Source organism: Anopheles aquasalis, chromosome 2 (genome assembly GCF_943734665.1).
Source record: "Anopheles aquasalis chromosome 2, idAnoAquaMG_Q_19, whole genome shotgun sequence".
Taxonomy (NCBI): domain Eukaryota; kingdom Metazoa; phylum Arthropoda; class Insecta; order Diptera; family Culicidae; genus Anopheles; species Anopheles aquasalis.
This window is the reverse complement of record NC_064877.1, coordinates 40627501-40645000: the sequence shown is the minus strand read 5'-3', so window position 1 is coordinate 40645000 and position 17500 is coordinate 40627501. Positions and strand designations below refer to the sequence as shown.

Sequence of the window (17500 nt, the reverse complement as noted above, 5' to 3'; positions counted from 1 at the left end):
AAAAAGGCTAGCGGCGCCAAAAGTAACGAGCTTTTTGGGGTACTACTACTTCCACTGCGCGTTCTCCAGACGGGATGGTGTGTGTGGCAAAAAAAGGAGTAACAGGGCGTAAAATTAAGACGTTCCATTAGACTTTAGCCACCACTGTTCGAATCCTGTAGAATAGCGAAAAGTGCGAAGCTCGGAGTTGGCGCCTCACTCAAAGTGGCACGTTATGCTTCACTATGCTGCGCTACAGAGACAAGCAAGCATACACGCTCTCCCGTGCAAAAGTTCTGCGGCTTAGGAAGGCAGGATGACAAGTATTTGCACGTCCTGCAACAAAGAAACCGTCCTAGGGTACGGGTTTTCGCCAAATGGTTGAACTTGAACACACGGGGAGGGATTATTACCTTTTCGCTGCTTTCGTGTACAACAATAAAGCAATGGCAACATGGCAGACAACAAAAGAGCACTGTTTCCAATTTTCTCTGCAAAAACTAAGACGATGAAAAAGGGGTAGTGGAGGGAAATTTATCACTCTCCATGTGGCAGGGAAATGGGTCTGCCTGTTTGATGACCACCAGGCGCTCACAAAAATGCCTCGAAATGTGAAAAGTGAAGCAAACCCTCATTTCGGTGACATTTTCCGAGGAAATAAATTCGCCACGTACCCGTGGAAATTGCGCTAGATAAATTGGTTCAAAGAAGGTTAGAGGGAGATTCCGATTCCGTTCTTTTACCTTTTCATTCCGGAATGCAGATTTTCCCATTTTTCCCAACCTAATGCAATGGCATTTCGTAACGAGGGCGTCTGTCGTTTCCACGGCGATAGACCATCAATTATGAATTCAGCCAAGTGCAACAATCGGTGTTCGAAAAAGGACGCTTCCACGATTGGGAGTGTACTCACCTTCATTGTCTTCGTCGATTTTTAGCGCTTTCGAGATGTACTCGAAGGCCCGCCGATGATGGTGCTTCTGTTTGGCGAGCAGGGGATCGCCCGGGCCCACCTGGCTCCCGCTGGCTGACCGTTGGATGGACATTTCGCGACCCTCTCCACCTCCACCCACTAGCGTTCCGCTGTGGGAACACTGTAGAGGATGTGCTTGCTGTTGGGGAAGATCTTCCTGCGCTTGTTGTGGTTGCTGTTGCTGGTGGAGTGGTGGCTGCTGCAAAGGACTGTACTGTTGCTGCTGCTGCTGCTGCTGCTGTGAATGCTGACCAGCTACCGACGTGTGGTTGCTATGGTGATGGTGGTGATGGTGATGATGGTGCCCGGAACCGTCGGTGTTGATCACGATTTCGAGGCCACACTCTTTCCGTACCGGCCTGTACACGACCTTGCTGGTGAAGTTGTACACGTAGCGAAAGATCACGAAGAGCTGGTACAGCAGCGAGCGCAAAATGTTGAACACAAAGATAACGGGGAACGAAATGATGTAAAGATTCTGCTTGTGCACTGACCCACTGTCACATCTTTTGGCCGTGGTGGAGTCGCAGGCGTCCGCACTGCTGCTACTGCTGCTGCTGCTGCTGCTCCCGCTGCCTTCCAGATTGCCGGTTTCTCCGTCGTCGTTGCAATTGTGCTCGTGCTGCTTGCTGATGCTGCTGGTGCGCGATTTCTTACTCGGCGATTTGCCAGCCGTTGTGAGCGTATATTTATTGCGGACCATCGGTTCCGGCGGCTAGACTCAGGCCCAAGGAATGATGGTCCTCCGACGGTGTGTGTGCTACTTCCTTTATGCTCGCTGCTACTGCTCGGTTCCACCGTTGCCCGCTGCCGTTCAGCCAACTTGGCGTAGCATCGACAGATTCGGATGTGATCTGCGCACCGCCCCGGGCACGAACAATGCACGGCAACGCACGCTACGATACGCGCTGCTCTCCCAACAAAGCAAACCTCGAAAACACTACAATTCCAGTTGGCCGTTTCTATTCGGGAATAACGGTGGGGCCGTCTACAAATAAATCTGGCCACAATTTCTACACTACACCAATCACGCAAAAATTATCTGCCTTAAGAACACTACTACACAATGTCGCCCCAGCGGTGACACCACAAAAACGATTCACGAACGGAACTACAACGAGACGTTAAGCTGCTCTATGGCACTACACACTCGGGGGCTGCTGGTAACATTCCCCACAGGGTTAGAGAGAAAACTACGGCCCCAAACGGAAGGTGTTCCGTTGCGAAACGAACCGAATGTCACTACATAAATACTCCCGCCGGACATCTACCCCGGGGGTCTTGATACAACCAGAACACACGACGAGGACGACGACGACGAGTAATCACTAGTCACCCTTGCTGCCCCTCTAGTATCTAGACTACTGCTACACTGCCCTGCTACGGATCGCTGATGCTGACCACCGAACGACGAAGGCATAGAACGGGCTCTCCTCGGCGCTGCTGGGAGCTGCGGGTTGTCTGCGCATTGCTTTCGCGGATGCAGCAAAACAATGGTCTCAACAATCGTCTTCCAGCAGCGAAACAATAGGGGACAGAGAACTGAGATGAGCCACTCTACAAGGAAAATGTGTTACGAGTGGAAGAGAAGAACACTCCCTTCCTTCCGGACAAAAACACGATAACGCTCAACCCAAAAGCACTACTAAATTGCGCTCGTCCTTGCGCTGGCTGTTCGACCGAAACCTCGGACAATTTTGACAACTACGGAGGGCGTAGTGTCCTACCCCGGCGACTGTCATATGCTTTGTTTATGCTCCGCACGTTTCTACCAAAATAACGAAAAATCGTATTTCTCGCAGGAAATTACAGATCACCATGGATTCTTCGGATGATCAATCTGAACAGGAGCAGTCGCAGTCCGAGGAAGATTCTGTCGTCGACGAAGATAGCAGTGCCGAAGATGAGGACGATGATGATGAGGAGGAAGACGATGTGGTAAGTTTTGGTGGGCGCCGGCGGATTGAAGAAACGGATACAAAACACGTTCGTTCTCTTTGTAGCCTAAACTCGCGGATAAAGAGTTCAAAGAAATCCCCTTTGAAGATTTGCTGAAACTGCAACAGAAACTGGGAACTCGCGTTTACAATGAAGCGATCTTCGGAAAGGTAGCCAGCAAATCGAAACCCGTTGAAGCAGAAAAGAATGCGAAAAAGCGAAAACCCGAACCAGAGAAAACAGACAGCGAGTCCGACGATGACGATAGTGGTCCCGAAGAGATAAGCTCGCGAAGAAAAATGCCTACCTTTGCGAAAGTAAGGCGAGGTAATAACGATGAATCGACGGAACAACGCCCCAGAGATCCCCGGTTCGATCCCAAGCAAGGTTACTTCAGTGGCCGCAAGTTCCGCCAAGACTATGGTTTCATTAATGATCTGCGATCGAAGGAGCTGAAAAAATTGCAAAGCCAACTGAACTCTGCGGCGGATCCGGAAGAGGCAGAAAAGATTAAGTTTGTCATGCGTCGGACGGAGAACCAGGTTCGCGAGTATGCCAAGCAGAAGCAGCTGGATGAGGCACGAATGCAGGAAAAACAGCAAGCCCGGCAGGCAATTAGTGAGGGTAAACGACCGTTCTACGAACGCAAGAGTGCCAAAAAGGCCCGCGATTTGGTGCAGCAGTACGATAAGCTCAAGGAGGATGGCAAACTGGCGAAACACATCGATAAGCGCCGGAAGAAAATATCGGCCAAAGACAGGAAAAAGCTCGATTTTGCTACGTAACGGCCAACTTTATGCTTTATTGCTACAGCTCCATCTAATAAATTCCTCTAACCAACACGCAACATACGCGCTTCCCGTTTTTCTTGTAACTCCTTACGTTGTTCTTCAACGACCTGCTTCCGTTCGTCGAGAAACTGTTGGTACTCTACCGGATCGAGCTCGTTCACTATTTCGATACCGCAGGTACGGGCCACTCCTACCAACGCCTTGCACATGTGCTCTAAGGACAGCAGCGCATTGGGTGGATCTTGCAACTTAATTTGTGCTATTTCGTACAAATGTTTCCGCGTAATCTTGCCGGCCACCTCTTTGCCGGGGCTCATCGCTCCTCGCTGGATGCCGGCCGCTTGTTTGAGTAAAAACGTTGCCGGAGGTGAGTGAATGGCCAGTTCGTAGGCGCGATCGGATGTGACGGCCACTCGGCACGGTAGCGGAATGCCCTCCTTTATGTCTTTCGTTCTTTCGTTGAAATCCTTGCAGAAGGCTGCAATGTTTATACCGCGCTGGCCCAGCATTGGTCCTAGCGGAGGTCCAGCGACCGCCATCCCCGCCGGTATGTTGGTCCGCAGTTTGCTCGTGTGGTTGATTTTGTCGAAGGTTTTCTTCATAGTTTTCAAACGACCGGCGGCTTTCGACATCTTCGGGCTGTGCTATGGAACCGATGAAAGGTAATTGAGCCATCGATAATGCAGAAAATACCCTTGATTCACTACTTACCAGCAGAAATTATCTAGTTTCGGAAAGTTTATTAAAGAAAACAGAAAAGGCCGGCGATTGTTTTGGTCTTGCTGTCGAAAATTGTGTAATCGCTGGCAGCACGGTTATTCGATTTGAAGTTTGAGCAAATGCCGTCGTGCTCAATTTGAATCGGCCGTTTGGTGTGAGCATGACAAAGCATACGAAAGATTCAGGACTTCTGCTGTTCGGAGGAAAATGTACAAAAAAAACGGAAATGAGACTCTTTTTATGAATTGTATACCTTCCCATATAACCCACAGTGTTGGAAGTTTAAAGTTATCCAGCTAAACAGCCTTCAAAATTCTTCACTTTATTAATTTTGTTAAGTTCACTCAACTCTGGTTGGTTTTACGGAAACGGAGCCAGTAAATAATGACGATCGGATTTGTCGCGTAGCGCACCGGGCGGATGCAAACGCTAGCGGAATCAAAAGCACGTTCACTACCGCATAATTCGCGATCACTTTTTGCAGTAGCTTTGCACTGATTAAATGCGTAATGCCTTTCTGTTCTGGTGCGATCTCAGTAACGCTGAACCAAGAATAACCACCGTAAGCCCGGCTGAGTCAATAAAACCAAATTCCACTGGGTCACCGTGTCATCCTGCGCTATCCAAAGAACCCGCAGTTCATTTACTGTTGTGTAAAGCGCTTTTCCTTCATTGCTGTGCGGAGTTCTTACAACGACACGTGCTAAAAATCAACCAGCGACGATACACACTCCTCGTATTTCTTTCTTTCTACAGTACGTCAGCCACAGAATGATCGCAGGCTTAGTTGTTGTGTGATTCCATATACTGGCAATGTTCGCACGTACGCTGGAATGTGGAGTAAGCAACGCAGCACGTGTAGCAGCGAGCAGGTTCAACATACGCATCAGGTTAGCGCATTGTCACCGGCTCACCGGTCGAGGCCTCTTCCAGGCTTCCTGGGTTCCGGACTCTACAGGAAAGCAAATAATTTTGTCTTTGTTTTATCGCCCACATGACAAATATCTCCCTTACTACTACCTATGCATAGTACTTTGCTATCGCTGGAAGGATACACGAAAAAGCGCGATCCACGGCCCATGGACAGCTCGCAATCGGCAAAGGCCCACCCAGCTGCGGTGCAGGTTCAGTCGGAGCAAGCGACCTGGCAGCGAGCAACGCATCATACGATCGTGTGCCGTCCACACCGATCGCGCCATCGGTTGGAAAATTCCTAGACGAAAGCTTTGGCCCGCACGATTCGCCGCTAGACGATCGGTCGCGCGTCCCGTGCGCTTGAGTTGTTTATAAGATCGCGCCCGAGCTGCACACGCATCGCGCGATTGCACACCCGTTGCTGGACGCTTATACGCGCTTGAGTACGGCAAGAGAGAGGGTCTTTATGACGAATCGACGATCAGTGCTACGAAGCCAGCAGGTACCAAGTGAGCCCCGCGAGACGGCAGAGGGCGAGTGTAACTTCACCAAAAAAAAGTGTAAATTCTTCAGCTGAAAGTTGAAACCAAAATAAACGGTTTTTTTATCGTGTGTGCGTATCTGGTAAAAAGCGCGTGCGGTGTGCCAGTGTTTCAAGGTAAATGGTGAACGCGCAGACGGAGAAAGACACTTAACCCGCCAGATCATCACCATCTTCATTCGGCCAACAGAACCCAGTGAGAGTGAGTCGCGTTGTTCCAGCGTCTGTGCCAAGAAGTATATTGCCGCGAAGTTATCACAAGGTAATTTAGTTAGGCGAACTACAACGCTACGTAACGGTATCTATCTCGTTGGAAAACACGAAACACGAGTATTTCTAAATTAATCGGCATCCGTAAGCACTGGAAAGCCCGAGTTGTGGTCTCTGCGCGTCCAGTTGAAAGTGAAATGAGTCGTTCCGGTAGTATACTAACCGGGTGGCGTAGTTCGGACACGGCGCTGGCCGCTTACCACACGCACTCTCACTCGTGCCGTGTCTCGCATCAAAACTTGCCACTACTCTATCCTCTTCTGCAGTGTGGCGCCTTCAAAACGCCTGTTTGAGCCACGCCGTCATGCCGAAGCTGATCCATTATGTTCAGCCTACAGCCATGTAGGTGTTGTTTCGGCTCGGAGGAAGCAAACAAAAAAAAACGGATAACAGCTGACAGCGACTTCCTTTGCTTTGATTTGCGAGACAACGCGCGGTTTGTTCCGCGCACGCGATCGTTCCGCTTGACGCACGATTAGTGGTTATGGCATGTGGCTGAACATCCGAAACGGCCCTTTGGCCCTTTGGCCCTTTGGCCCTTTCGCTGGCTAAGGCTGATTAGGAAATGTAATGTGAATTGCCACAAAACGATGAGTCACAGACGGTGCAATGCTTGAAAGTGTCCTCCTTGCTACCGTGGACGGCGATAAAATGCCATTGAGAGCGATAAAGTTGCTTAATTTCGAACGAACAGGCACACTGTTCACACTTTCTACCAAAAACCTGCGTTCGATTTGCCAAATTTATTGCCTACCCGTTTGCCCCGACCCTGTTTGAGGTGCTTTTTGGGATTTTCCAGTTGCAATCCGTTCAGCCAGGGTTCAACTTTCTGTGGGAAGCGAACCGCCCATTCATTCATTGTTGCGACCAAGCGTTAATCCTTACGATGCCGTATTGATGATGACGACAACGACGGAGATGAATCGCGTATTTTGTCATCGGCGAGCGCTTACCGGCGGGCGTGCACTACCGGCGGTCAGCGTGGGTTTGTTGGTGCTAGCTGATAAAACGCTAAAATGGCTCAACCCAACGGCGAGTACACTACCGTAGCACCATCCAAGGAACGACGCAGTTTGGCACGTTCTGCGGCACTGCGCCAGGTGTTATTATAAGCAAGCAATGGCCAAAGCAAAGGTGTAATGTTTCGTGCAAACGTTTTATAGCGGGCCAGCCGGGGGTACGCTGGTTGAAAAAGATGCCAAAATAATCATCAAAAACTGAGTGGAAACGAGTGACCCTGAACTCGCCAAATGTGGCTCCCCCCCCCCCCCCCCCTGTGGCTAGTCCACGGTAATCTGTTCGGAAGGCATTGTGCACACACGGAAGCATGCTCAAGCTCGAGGAATGTCGGCTGCGGAGTGGCAGAACAAATGAAGTAATTCGGATTTTTTTGTTCCTCCGCTTCTATTCTCGATGGTAGTTACATCACTTCAGGTTTTTCTGTTTCGTATTACATAGAGTTACACAGAGTAATTAGGATTTTCTACATGTGGCCAATCCAGATTGAAAGCAAACAATCTTTTTATTAGAGGATGGAACTTTACATCATGTGGTTTTGATCGATGAATATCTCTTCCATGGAGAGTAGAAGTCGGATGATAATGGTAGTGATCTACCAGATCCGTTTTTATGGAATGAATAGACATCTTCGTCCATTAAGGGATTCCCTGATTTCCGATCAAATCGAACTAGACGAGATCTACCAACTGTACGAACCGGTTATGAAATTTATTATGCGGTTAAACACCTCAGACACGTGCAATGGAAGCTTTACGGCTAACTGGTTCACGTATCTACAATAGCTACATGTGATCGCCACACATGAAACCGAAATGTCCAAGAAATCACATGTAAACGGGTTCTCCGGTTTATGCAAAACTAGCACTGTACTTCCCAACAATCTTGTTCACCGGAATATCGCGAAAACTTCAACAGCTCAATGATTGAACTATCAGCGTGATCATATTTTGTCCTAGATTTGTCATGTATAAGATGCAAATCGAGAGAGAGAGTGAGGTGAAAAGATGCGCTCAGCACTAATTCTTCTTCAACCTAAACATTCATTATGTTTTCACTCAACTTGACGACGAAGGCAAAAGCTCCGCTTGCCATTCCTCGCGAACAGAACAATAGAATTGAATAATTACCGTTCTCTAAGCTGTTTGCGTTTTTTCAGTAACACAACTCTCGCTCCGGTTGCTTGCGTGCTGGCTCACTGTTCGCGTCACAAGCGCTCGAGCAAGATGAACCGATCTCCAGCACCAGACCGCAAACGCTCAAACCATCGTCACTGTCGTAGCGGATGGGCGGAGCGGAGACACGGTACGGCACGTGATGCACAGCCATCCACCTCGGCCCCCTTTCTTTCCATTTCATCGATTGCCAAATGTGACCTCGTCATTCATCTGCTCTGCTGGCTGGGTGTAACGTTCGTCAGCAGCAGCTTCCATGACAATGGCGCCGACCCTCAGCGTCTTGGCGTGCGCGCAATCACTTTCTCGTGCAGGTCAGCTGCAGCTCGATCGAAGCTTTCGACGTGCCCCGTGCTGAGGTCTGACCTGCGGGGCTAGCAAAAAGGTCAATCTGTGAGGCCAGAGACCGCTAGAAATAGAAGCACCACAGCAAAGCACACTCCATCGAGTAATTACCGGCTCAAAAGGTGATCGTCAGTCAGTCAGTACAGTGTACAAAGGGTCGCTGGAGTTGTTTGAAGGCCACCACGGTTAGGCAAGGATCTTTAGGGCCCACCCCCAGTGGCCATACTTACCCTCGATCTGCTTCTCCTTCCGAAACTGGGCGAGCGAAAGCGAAAGCGATTATCCATCTGAGGTTGCGATCGTCGCCCGGGGCATGGGATTTAAAAGGATCGTCGTGCGGATCGTCGACTGATCACGTGTGGCGCTGGACGGACTTTCAACACGGCCAACGCTGCACGGGTTCAATGACACCAGAAGCGGCCCCATCGCTCGCCGTGCGGTCCTTTGCCGGGGATGAATCGCGACTTGATGGACCGTTTATGGTGCGCGCGATCTCGCGTGCCCATTCCTCCGCCCTTGGCCACCGCTGCAGCCGCCGATCGTCTCGATGGTGAGGATTTGTTTATTGCATACCAGTCTGCCATGGTCAGTCGGTTCGCTAAAGAGATCCGAACGACTAAAAAAACGTCCAAAGTCCGGAGGATTAAACCGGTTCTCGCCGGTTCGTAGGTCGCGGGCAGTGGGGAAGCTGCAAAAAATATAAACAATCCTCTCGCTACCCTTGCCAAACGGTACGGGGAATCCCCCGGCTGGGGGTCGTTTCGGTCTTTGCGGCCAACCAGACCTTCTTCTTGTGACACCATCCGCTGGTCACGTGCCGCGTTACGATGCCGATCGTTAAGCAATCCCACTCTCCCGCGGAAGCCGTCTTGCTAAACGTGGCGGAGGGATTTTCACACCCACCCTACCAGAAGGGGAGGTGGGGTTAAACCTGCTTTGAAGTGTCGTTTCTGCTTTATGAGCCGGTATATCCCTCTCGCTGGCGTCTGGAGATCCCCGATAATCCTTCGTCGCCGAAGGTTGATCAGGATCAGAGATTCATCCGGTTGACTGGCTCGCTGGCTGGCTGGCTGGCTGACTGACAACCGGCATCGCAACAGGGCACGTTCGCAGTGCACGTGCCGGTAACATGTCGATCGGATCGGGTACCAAGGCACCGCGGCAATTAATCGGTGGCACCGCGACCGCGTGAATGGCATCGCGTTAGACAAACCAGCGCCATTGATTAGCGGTCGGAACGGATTGGATCGGAAGGGATTTTAACGCGATCCGGGCAACTTTGTTACACACCACCACTCGTCTCAAGTGGCACGCGGGAAATTCCCCCTCGAAAACGGGTTTTCACTCCACATGGAAGGAAGGTGCCAACCGACACGGAATCTGGTTATGGAATTCGTTGGGACCTTTTTTTTTGGGAAGCCCCGCCGCTTGGTTCCGCTCCGGGGCACGGCATGATCAACAGCAAAACAAACAATTTAGTCGCATGCGATGCGACTTAATGACCGGCGTAGAACGGACAGACACACCGTTTGCCATGAGTTGCCAGATTGTGTTGCCGGTTGGTTTGTTGGTCGCGGTTTTACGGTGCAATGGGAACCAATCTGACTATTTTGTCATCGTCGTGGCCGTTGAGTCATGCCAATGGAATGTCCGGTGGCACTAGCACGTTTGATTAGCCTGAGTGTGTCTGTGTTTGGTCTGCCCATTTGCGGTTTGTCTGGTTGACGCGCATGCGATCACGAGATCGGTTCGGTAGCTAATACGCGAAATGTGGCGCTGCTGGTAGTGCAGCTACAATGCTTCGGTCTCATCGTGACCGTAGCCAACGGTTGGCTTCATCATCGTCACCTCTCAGTTGACAAACAGGAACCACGATCGCTGCAACAGTGGCCACTATTGTGGCGTACCCGCTAATGGGGTTCATTATACTCGGCTCCCTGTACAAAGTCCTATATGTACAGCTGGTTCGCACAATTCGCCTCTCCAATCTTCTCTTTCTTAAGACGATCCGCTGTAAACAAACGCACGAGCGCCCGCGTATGTGTGCTTATGTGTTTATCTCTCGTTCGATGGATGAAGTGACAAAATTTGGTACACCTGCACGAGGGCGAGATGGCGACGCACTGTCAACGAACGAGCCAGAGGCCATCTGGCTTGCGCGAGCAAATCCCGTAAACGGTAACGAGCTGCTGACGAACGGAACGCGGTTTAAACCGTCATCGTCATCGTCACCGGCATGAAAACACACCGTAGATCGGCGATCGCGATGATCACGAGCGGCTTGCAGCGTGCACTATCACCGGTTCCGGTTCCAATCGAGCGAACGAGCGAGCGAGCTATTGATTAGCGATAAGCGGTAGTAATCAACAACCGTTACTACTGTCCAACAAGCGAACGGAGCCTCCGTGCCGACAGAAGTGAAACCGGAAGGAAGGAGAGGTGTGAAAGGACCGCGTGAGTGCACATGCGGTGCGCATGCGCGCGATGCAACTTTAATTGAAAGCAAGACAACCGGCAGCAAGTAGCAGCAGCAACTAGAAACGGGTGACTTACCCGTACCACCCAACTAATTACCTCTCGCAGCACGTGTTGCACCCACGCGGTTTGATGGATCGGCGCTTGGCGCGCGCGCGCGCGATCGCGCATTCGAGCATGGGCTCACCGTTGCGCCCCCACCGTGAGAATGGTCCGGAATGGTTGAGAAGAGGTGTAGCAGCACCCTTTGATGTCGATCTCTCGAGGGGCGAGAGGTTTTGGGGTGGATTGGTGGAGAGGTACAAGGAGAGATCCTTTGTGGGTCACTGGCGCACTTCTCGATAGCATAACAGCATCTTGAAATGCCCGTTAAGGTTACTAGGGACTGTTGGTTTGTTGAGTGAGCTCATTACAATTACACTCGCTCGAGATGGTTCTGTCACCAATTTTGCTTAGTGTGCCCGCTAGTGGTCCTTAAGGTGCATGACCACGATACCAACATTCACTGTAAAGAAACTTAAAACAGTAAAGTAAACTAAACTGAATCTGGAGCAATATCGATGGTAAAGAATGCTTCTTTCATCTTCATCGTTCTTGGTCACGATGACAACTTTATTTCAACTCCTTTTTTACTGTTCTTAACATAAAGCAAAGTTAAATGACAACCGATCAAAGTTTCTTTCTGGCAAACGTTGCTATCGTGGCCATGCACCTTTAGGAATGTTGTATAAGTCGACGGTTCAAAGGCTGCCTTATGCAATTAACATGATCGCGCGTGTGACGATTGTGCGTGCGTTTGCCATATCCTCATGTCGTCAACAGAGGCGCTTGTGACGCTTGTATGAGGATCACTTTTCTCTGGATCTTGCGCCTCAAGCCCATAAAACCATTACTAGACCATTAATTCCAACCGACCGGCATTGCATCACCCCGGGGACCGCCGGTGGCCGTCGGTGCTACTTAAGTGCGTGCCCAGACCTGCCCGGTAATTGCATTAATCCTCGCACTCATTCGGACTTGTTGGCGATGACTGGTTCAGGTTCGAAGTGCACTCCTCGCGCGATCCAATTCGTACCGTTCGCGCTTCGCGCCAGCGGATGATGGATGCCCTCCACTCCGGGCGGAACATAATTATGGTGAGCCTTGTTTGGCCTCCGCGCACCGCGCACCCTCGGCGAAACATGGCGCAAAGGTCATCGCGGTGTGCGCCACCACCGATGGCACTGCAACTGATCAGACGCCAACGGATTACCAACAACAACAACAGCAGTAACAACAGCGGCATAACAACAACGAAACAAAAAAAAATCTACAACAAAAGGTGAACTCTGGGTCACACGCACTGACCCCGGGTACCCCGGTGCCATTCGTTGCATCCGAGTTCGAGGTGCGTAGACGATGGCGAACTACTACGCACGGTAACCATTGGTGGCGCGTGACCTTCGCGTGTGCATTCCGCATTCATCTGGCTCATCTTCCTCGGCGCCGCACTTGGAATCGGATGATGGACGCATCAATCGCCGATCCGGCCAATCCGGCCAGAGAGAGAGAGAGAGAGAGAGAGAGAGCATAAACGCGGCGTCTACGGTTACACCAAATCGGCTATGGTTTATCGCTTATCGGAGCAGAATCGGAGATACTTCCTGCGATCGAACCGGTACGCCCGGTAATGGCATCTTGCATGCCTACGCGCGGAAGATCCTTGATGAAAGCGAGAGCACCCGACCGGGTTGTAGCGGCTTCTAGGGATTCGGGCAAACCGGTTTTCCAGTTGATCTGTAACTGTTTGTTGTTGGTTGTACTGTTATCGCCACGCTGTCCCGTTACAATTTATGGTTCTCTTCTTCTCCGGAATTGGCAAATGGTCTTCCAAGGTTGCCGCACATCCGGACTTGTGGCCGGATTTGCGCCACGATCTTGAATGTTATTTTCGCGTAAACCGTGAACCGGTTTTTGGGACGCCCCATTGCACATTCCAACCGAAATGCAAATGTCTAGACTTCCGATATCGGCACGGTAAAACTCGCCAGGGAATCGCGTAAAATTCCATTCGCGGCTGCTGATAACTTTGCGATCCGGTACAGTGCCAACACGTGTGAATTATTAGCATCGATGCAGCGTTACCGGATCGTGTCATTGAAGTTGCTCCATCCGGGATAAAGTTCGATCGGTCTCTGGATGTCTGGATGAGGGTGGCCCTTGCAGCAGGGCATGTCCGGCACGGCACGAGCGATCATAAATAATTAATGTCTCGCTGGCGGTCCCACGGTGGTGGTCGCTGGCATGCTGCCATAAATGCCAACCAAGTCAAATCCTTCCTTCAGCCGTGGCTGGGAACTGGGCAGGATCACCGGGCGAGGCTTAAAAGTGCGCCAAGAGAACCGATTAGAACCGTGGGACCACGGTAAAGGAGTGTCTCGCCTCAATGACTCGATCGCTCGTCGATGTCATTCGCCTTGACCGGATTTCAATCGGTGAGTTTCGCTGGCCATTGTGGCACTTCGTACACTGATACATGCCTGAGACTGGAACACAATGACGGGATGAGAGAATAAGGGCACCACGACGACTACGAGGCGTTTGCACATAAGGGACAGGCGCGCATATGCAAATCGCTCTTTCGACACCCTTTCCAGCCCTACCCTGGCACAATGTGGGCAAGGACCAGTCAGCCAGCCACCCCTTAGTGCGGGTAGTATTGATTTAACCGGATCCGGACACGAAGTTTGCTTTAATACCACAAAAGTACACCAGTACGGAGCTGGACAACGGCGCAGCCGGGAGTCATTTGCATAAAATGTGTATCAAATGTGTACCGAGTGCTGGGCGGTGGCGTTGGTAGAGAGGCACGCGACTGTCAATGTGCCCGGGGGCGGTGGCGGACAAAACGTGCCTTCAGCGCACGCCTGATCGGGACTGGAGTTAAGCTTCATCCGTTCGCAGGCGTGATCGAACACCCTCCTCAATTTGTGATCGATTAGTTCCCTCTTGTCTTGGGGTAGGTTGTCGGTGATCGAGCATCGTGAATGAAACGCATCCACCCTCTCTTTATCCCCTTTTTTGGGGAACTCCACAGTGAGGTGCTGGCGGTTGTTTGGGAGTGGCAATCGGGGCGAAGGGGTTCGTCGCTTCGTCGCGGACCGGATAAGATCGCACGGGATCGCAGGGTGGTGCACCGGAGACCGGTTTCACCACCGGTCGAAGGGTCATTAAGCGAAAGATGGCGGCGGTCGCGTGAGGTATGATCGGCCACTCGACCGACCGACCGACCAACCGTGTGATGAATCGAGTCGTATCCGGTAAAAACTGGAAATGGTCCGCCGAAAATCGGATCGAACCGTTCCGTCCCTCGGAGTGACGGCATTCGGGATCGGCCCTGTCGCTTCCCTTGCTGCGAACGTGTTCGTTTCTTTGTCCGTAGCTTACCGCACTGCCAGGAGGCCATCGATTCGAGAATGGAGATCTGGCTGAAGGGTGAACTGAAGCAAGGATACAAGATGGCGATGTACAGGATGTTGTTCCGTGGGGGTCGACTGTGGGGTTTACCGGAGAAATGTGTCGCATTCGCGACCGTTTCGGAATGCAAACGAGTTCAAGGCCAGGGTGAAGGTACTGGCGCCCCGCTTCTCTATAGTGACGGAATCTGCAATTGGCTTGCTCGAAGCGTCGTACGGAAGCAGCGGATCGATGGACGCGTAAATTGAGGATCGCGCGTTGTGGTTCGACTGCTGAGCAAGAGGCACCATAATGGAGCCGCCTGGTACGTGGTCTCTCGCTCGCTCTCTCGCTCACTTTGTTGAGCACGATCAAAGTAGCACAATTTGGCCAAGTAGGCGCCCGAACTCGAACTGGTTTGCTTAACATCTTACTATGACAGTGCGAAAAGTCATAAATTGAGGCTAAAATGTTGTTTTGTCTCTGAAATCTCTGAATTCGCATAGTTTGAGATAGAAATATTACCCAAAAAAAGGTAAAATGAATGCTGTAAACGGTGCCTGTCTACGTTGCATATGGTTTCAGCGTGGACAGAAACTTTCAAAATTGAAGTTCTTTGAGTTTCTGGTTTGTTGAGTTTGACCTATTTTAAAGGCTTTACCGAGTTCCTACACGAGGCGACTGGAGATCTCACAGAAAAATGTTCATGACGATAGGGATCCGGGGCCACATTTGCTAGATTTCTTTTCGGTACAGCTATTTTCTTTGTTTCTACACGTACGTGAAAGTTCTCGCCAAGAATTTGTATGGAGTTTGCAAGCTTTCAATCTCTCATAGTGAAAGTCAATTATGCATTCTTCGCGTCTACGGCACACAATGCGAAATGCACATCCTTTGGTTCTCTATGTGGAGCTTGGTGGTGTTTTTCATTTGCTGGCACTTTGCTTCGCGAAACAATACTTCCTTTAGTGACCTAAGCTTTGCAACAAGCATATGTGGCCAACGGTCGGTCCAAAAATATGATCCCGTCAATTAGGATCTAGATCCGTTGCTCTAGGGCGCTGCTATTGTCGGTAGTGATCGCGCACAAGGTCAGCGAGGGTGCAGGGCCGACACCCGTCGCGCCCATGATTTATGGTTACACTTCAAATATCTCGATCGCCTTGATCGCACAATATCGTTTCTAGAGAAACAAACGGTAACCGGCGGCCAATACTTACGATGCCTGCCGTGCTGTTTATCTCATTGTTTCGTGTGTTGCTTCTGCCTACCTCCACTTCACTTACAACACTCTCCCCAACGCGTCCGAGGAAGCGAGAAAAATGGTTTTCAAATTGAATTACTGGTGATCGTACGTTCGTTCGTTTCGTGCGAACCGGCTAACCAGACAATCTAATGACGATCGTGAATTGATTGGGGGTCCCCACCCACTCCCGTAATCATGCCAATCGAATCGTCGGCCCCGGTCCCAAGTGCCGGGTGTTTTCCATCGCGCTGTTTGATCGTGAGTTTTCACATCGATAAAATCTAACGAAAGCTATTAAGTAGCACTAATCGTATGTTTCCTGCTCGGTTCGGTGGAGGGCCGGCTAGACGCTCGTCGGCTTTACTCAATGCACGATAGGCACTTTGTAGGCGGCTTGGAATGCAAAGATTGATTTACTATAGACGTTCTAGCGGTAGAGACCCCTCACCGAGGCGCACCATACTGATGGCAAGTGATGGTATTCCTTTGTTTAGCTACAAAATGGTTGCATTGTAATCCGGGAAGAGGTAAAGCTAGGGAATCGAACCGAATACTGAGATGCTAGCCACTCAGAACCTTTTGCCGGGATCCTGATCCGAGACCGGGTATCCCGCAGATCCTGTCGCAAACCTGCGGATGACCCGAAAAACCAGCTTGTACCCGACACGAGAACGCCAGCACGTCTTCCATTCGCACTCGCAATCTTAACTTTCATTCTCCATTACCACCTCTCTCTCTCTCTCGCCGGAGAGGGTGGTGATCTCGCACCCAAATGACCAGCGACAAAAGTGTTTGTGAGAGAGTTCCAGCCGGTTGTGGCTTGCGGATTGACTGCTGGCTGGGATGGGGATTTAAGCTGGCGCTCCGTCAGTGCGCCCGACCACAACCGTTTTCGCCTCGCGTGTGGCTAGGTCCAGAGAACGACGGTCCGACTCGTCAGAACGTTCCCACTCGTCGATTAGGGCAGGGTACGGGAACCGTGATCGCGTGTCGTGCCGTGGATCGGATAGTTTAGGCCCTACGAGCCTGTTCCTTGAGGAACGTTGTCCAGTAATTCGGTGTCGGTGGTCCGTGCGGTAGTTCCCGGAAGAGACTAGTACAAGTGGCGCCGATGCTGTCGGTCTGTTGTTACATTGTGTTAGCATGTTTAACGGTGAGTTTTTGGCCAGGGAATGTACCGTGTTTACCCGTGCAATTAGCAGCGTTAACTGTGCGTAACAAAAGACACCTCGTCGGTTCGGTGATGATTAGCCCAGGAACGAATAATATGCTCCAGATGGGGAAAAAAAGGGCAAATGTTTATCATTTCCACGACAATGCGTATCAACCCGTTCCGTTCGCTGGCGATGTCTTCATCAGCAATCGTCGTAATCCGTCGGAAAATGGACGTTAATCGGGGAGGTGACCATATCTAACGATCTCTTGTTGAAGGTACACCGCGACCGTTTTCTTTCGAACGGTTAGCGAGTGCCGAGTGTTGTTTGGTGAGTGAGTTTGGTACACAACAAACAACAAACATGTGTGGCCAACACAAATTCATGGAGCAGATCGTGCCGGTTCGATCAGCGTGTTGTCTCTCTCTTGACGCACACGCCCCGTACAGGACAAAAACCATTATCTGCTTCGTGATTTAAGCATAATGCGTGTTTTGGCGGACGATCGAAACAGTTGTCGCAGACA

At 50.8% G+C, this 17500-nt stretch overlaps 4 protein-coding genes across 7 annotated transcripts in view; 2 read left to right on the top strand and 2 right to left on the bottom strand.

Moving 5' to 3' along the window:
- The window catches only part of LOC126581383 (spastin), a 15726-nt gene extending 13123 nt beyond the window's left edge, over positions 1-2603 (bottom strand). Inside the window, exon 1 of one of the 2 annotated variants that reach the window (XM_050244986.1) lies at positions 893-2603. In XM_050244986.1, coding sequence (XP_050100943.1) covers positions 893-1655 — 763 coding nt within the window. In that variant the 5' untranslated portion in view covers positions 1656-2603. The remainder of the gene's footprint in view (positions 1-892) is intronic. The other variant, XM_050244987.1, reaches the window with a different exon arrangement.
- A 116-nt stretch (positions 2604-2719) lies between these two features.
- Positions 2720-3737, top strand: LOC126581384 (ribosomal RNA processing protein 36 homolog). The gene is made up of 2 exons (XM_050244988.1): positions 2720-2890; positions 2956-3737. The coding sequence occupies exons 1-2, from the start codon at positions 2771-2773 to the stop codon at positions 3673-3675; spliced, it is 840 nt and encodes a 279-aa protein (XP_050100945.1). The 5' UTR covers positions 2720-2770; the 3' UTR covers positions 3676-3737.
- LOC126581385 (39S ribosomal protein L11, mitochondrial) lies at positions 3723-4466 on the bottom strand. 2 transcript variants are annotated; one of them, XM_050244989.1, is made up of 2 exons: positions 4393-4466; positions 3723-4325 (listed from the first exon to the last, which is right to left on the bottom strand). In XM_050244989.1, the coding sequence occupies exon 2, from the start codon at positions 4311-4313 to the stop codon at positions 3723-3725; it is 591 nt and encodes a 196-aa protein (XP_050100946.1). In that variant the 5' UTR covers positions 4314-4325; positions 4393-4466. The 2 variants fall into 2 exon arrangements, with proteins under 2 accessions (XP_050100946.1, XP_050100947.1); XM_050244990.1 differs by having other exon boundaries at positions 3723-4320; positions 4393-4440.
- Positions 4467-5780: 1314 nt separating this feature from the next.
- LOC126573360 (sodium-independent sulfate anion transporter) overlaps positions 5781-17500 on the top strand; it is a 14938-nt gene continuing 3218 nt past the window's right edge. The window contains exon 1 of one of the 2 annotated variants that reach the window (XM_050233420.1): positions 5781-6119. Coding sequence is in view for 1 of the 2 variants with exons in the window: in XM_050233419.1 (XP_050089376.1) it covers positions 16964-16973 (10 nt within the window). In the remaining variant the exon portion in view is untranslated. Of the gene's footprint in view, positions 6120-16714; positions 16974-17500 lie in introns of those variants that run through there. The other variant, XM_050233419.1, reaches the window with a different exon arrangement.

Excerpts from the sequence above, each read along its gene's own strand:
- LOC126581385 (XM_050244989.1), bottom strand. The coding sequence starts at position 4,313 with ATGTCGAAAGCCGCCGGTCGTTTGAAAACTATGAAGAAAACCTTCGAC.
- LOC126581384 (XM_050244988.1), top strand. The coding sequence starts at position 2,771 with ATGGATTCTTCGGATGATCAATCTGAACAGGAGCAGTCGCAGTCCGAG. Across the intron at positions 2,891-2,955 it reads ATGAGGAGGAAGACGATGTG|CCTAAACTCGCGGATAAAGA; the intron begins GTAAGTTTTGGT and ends TTCTCTTTGTAG.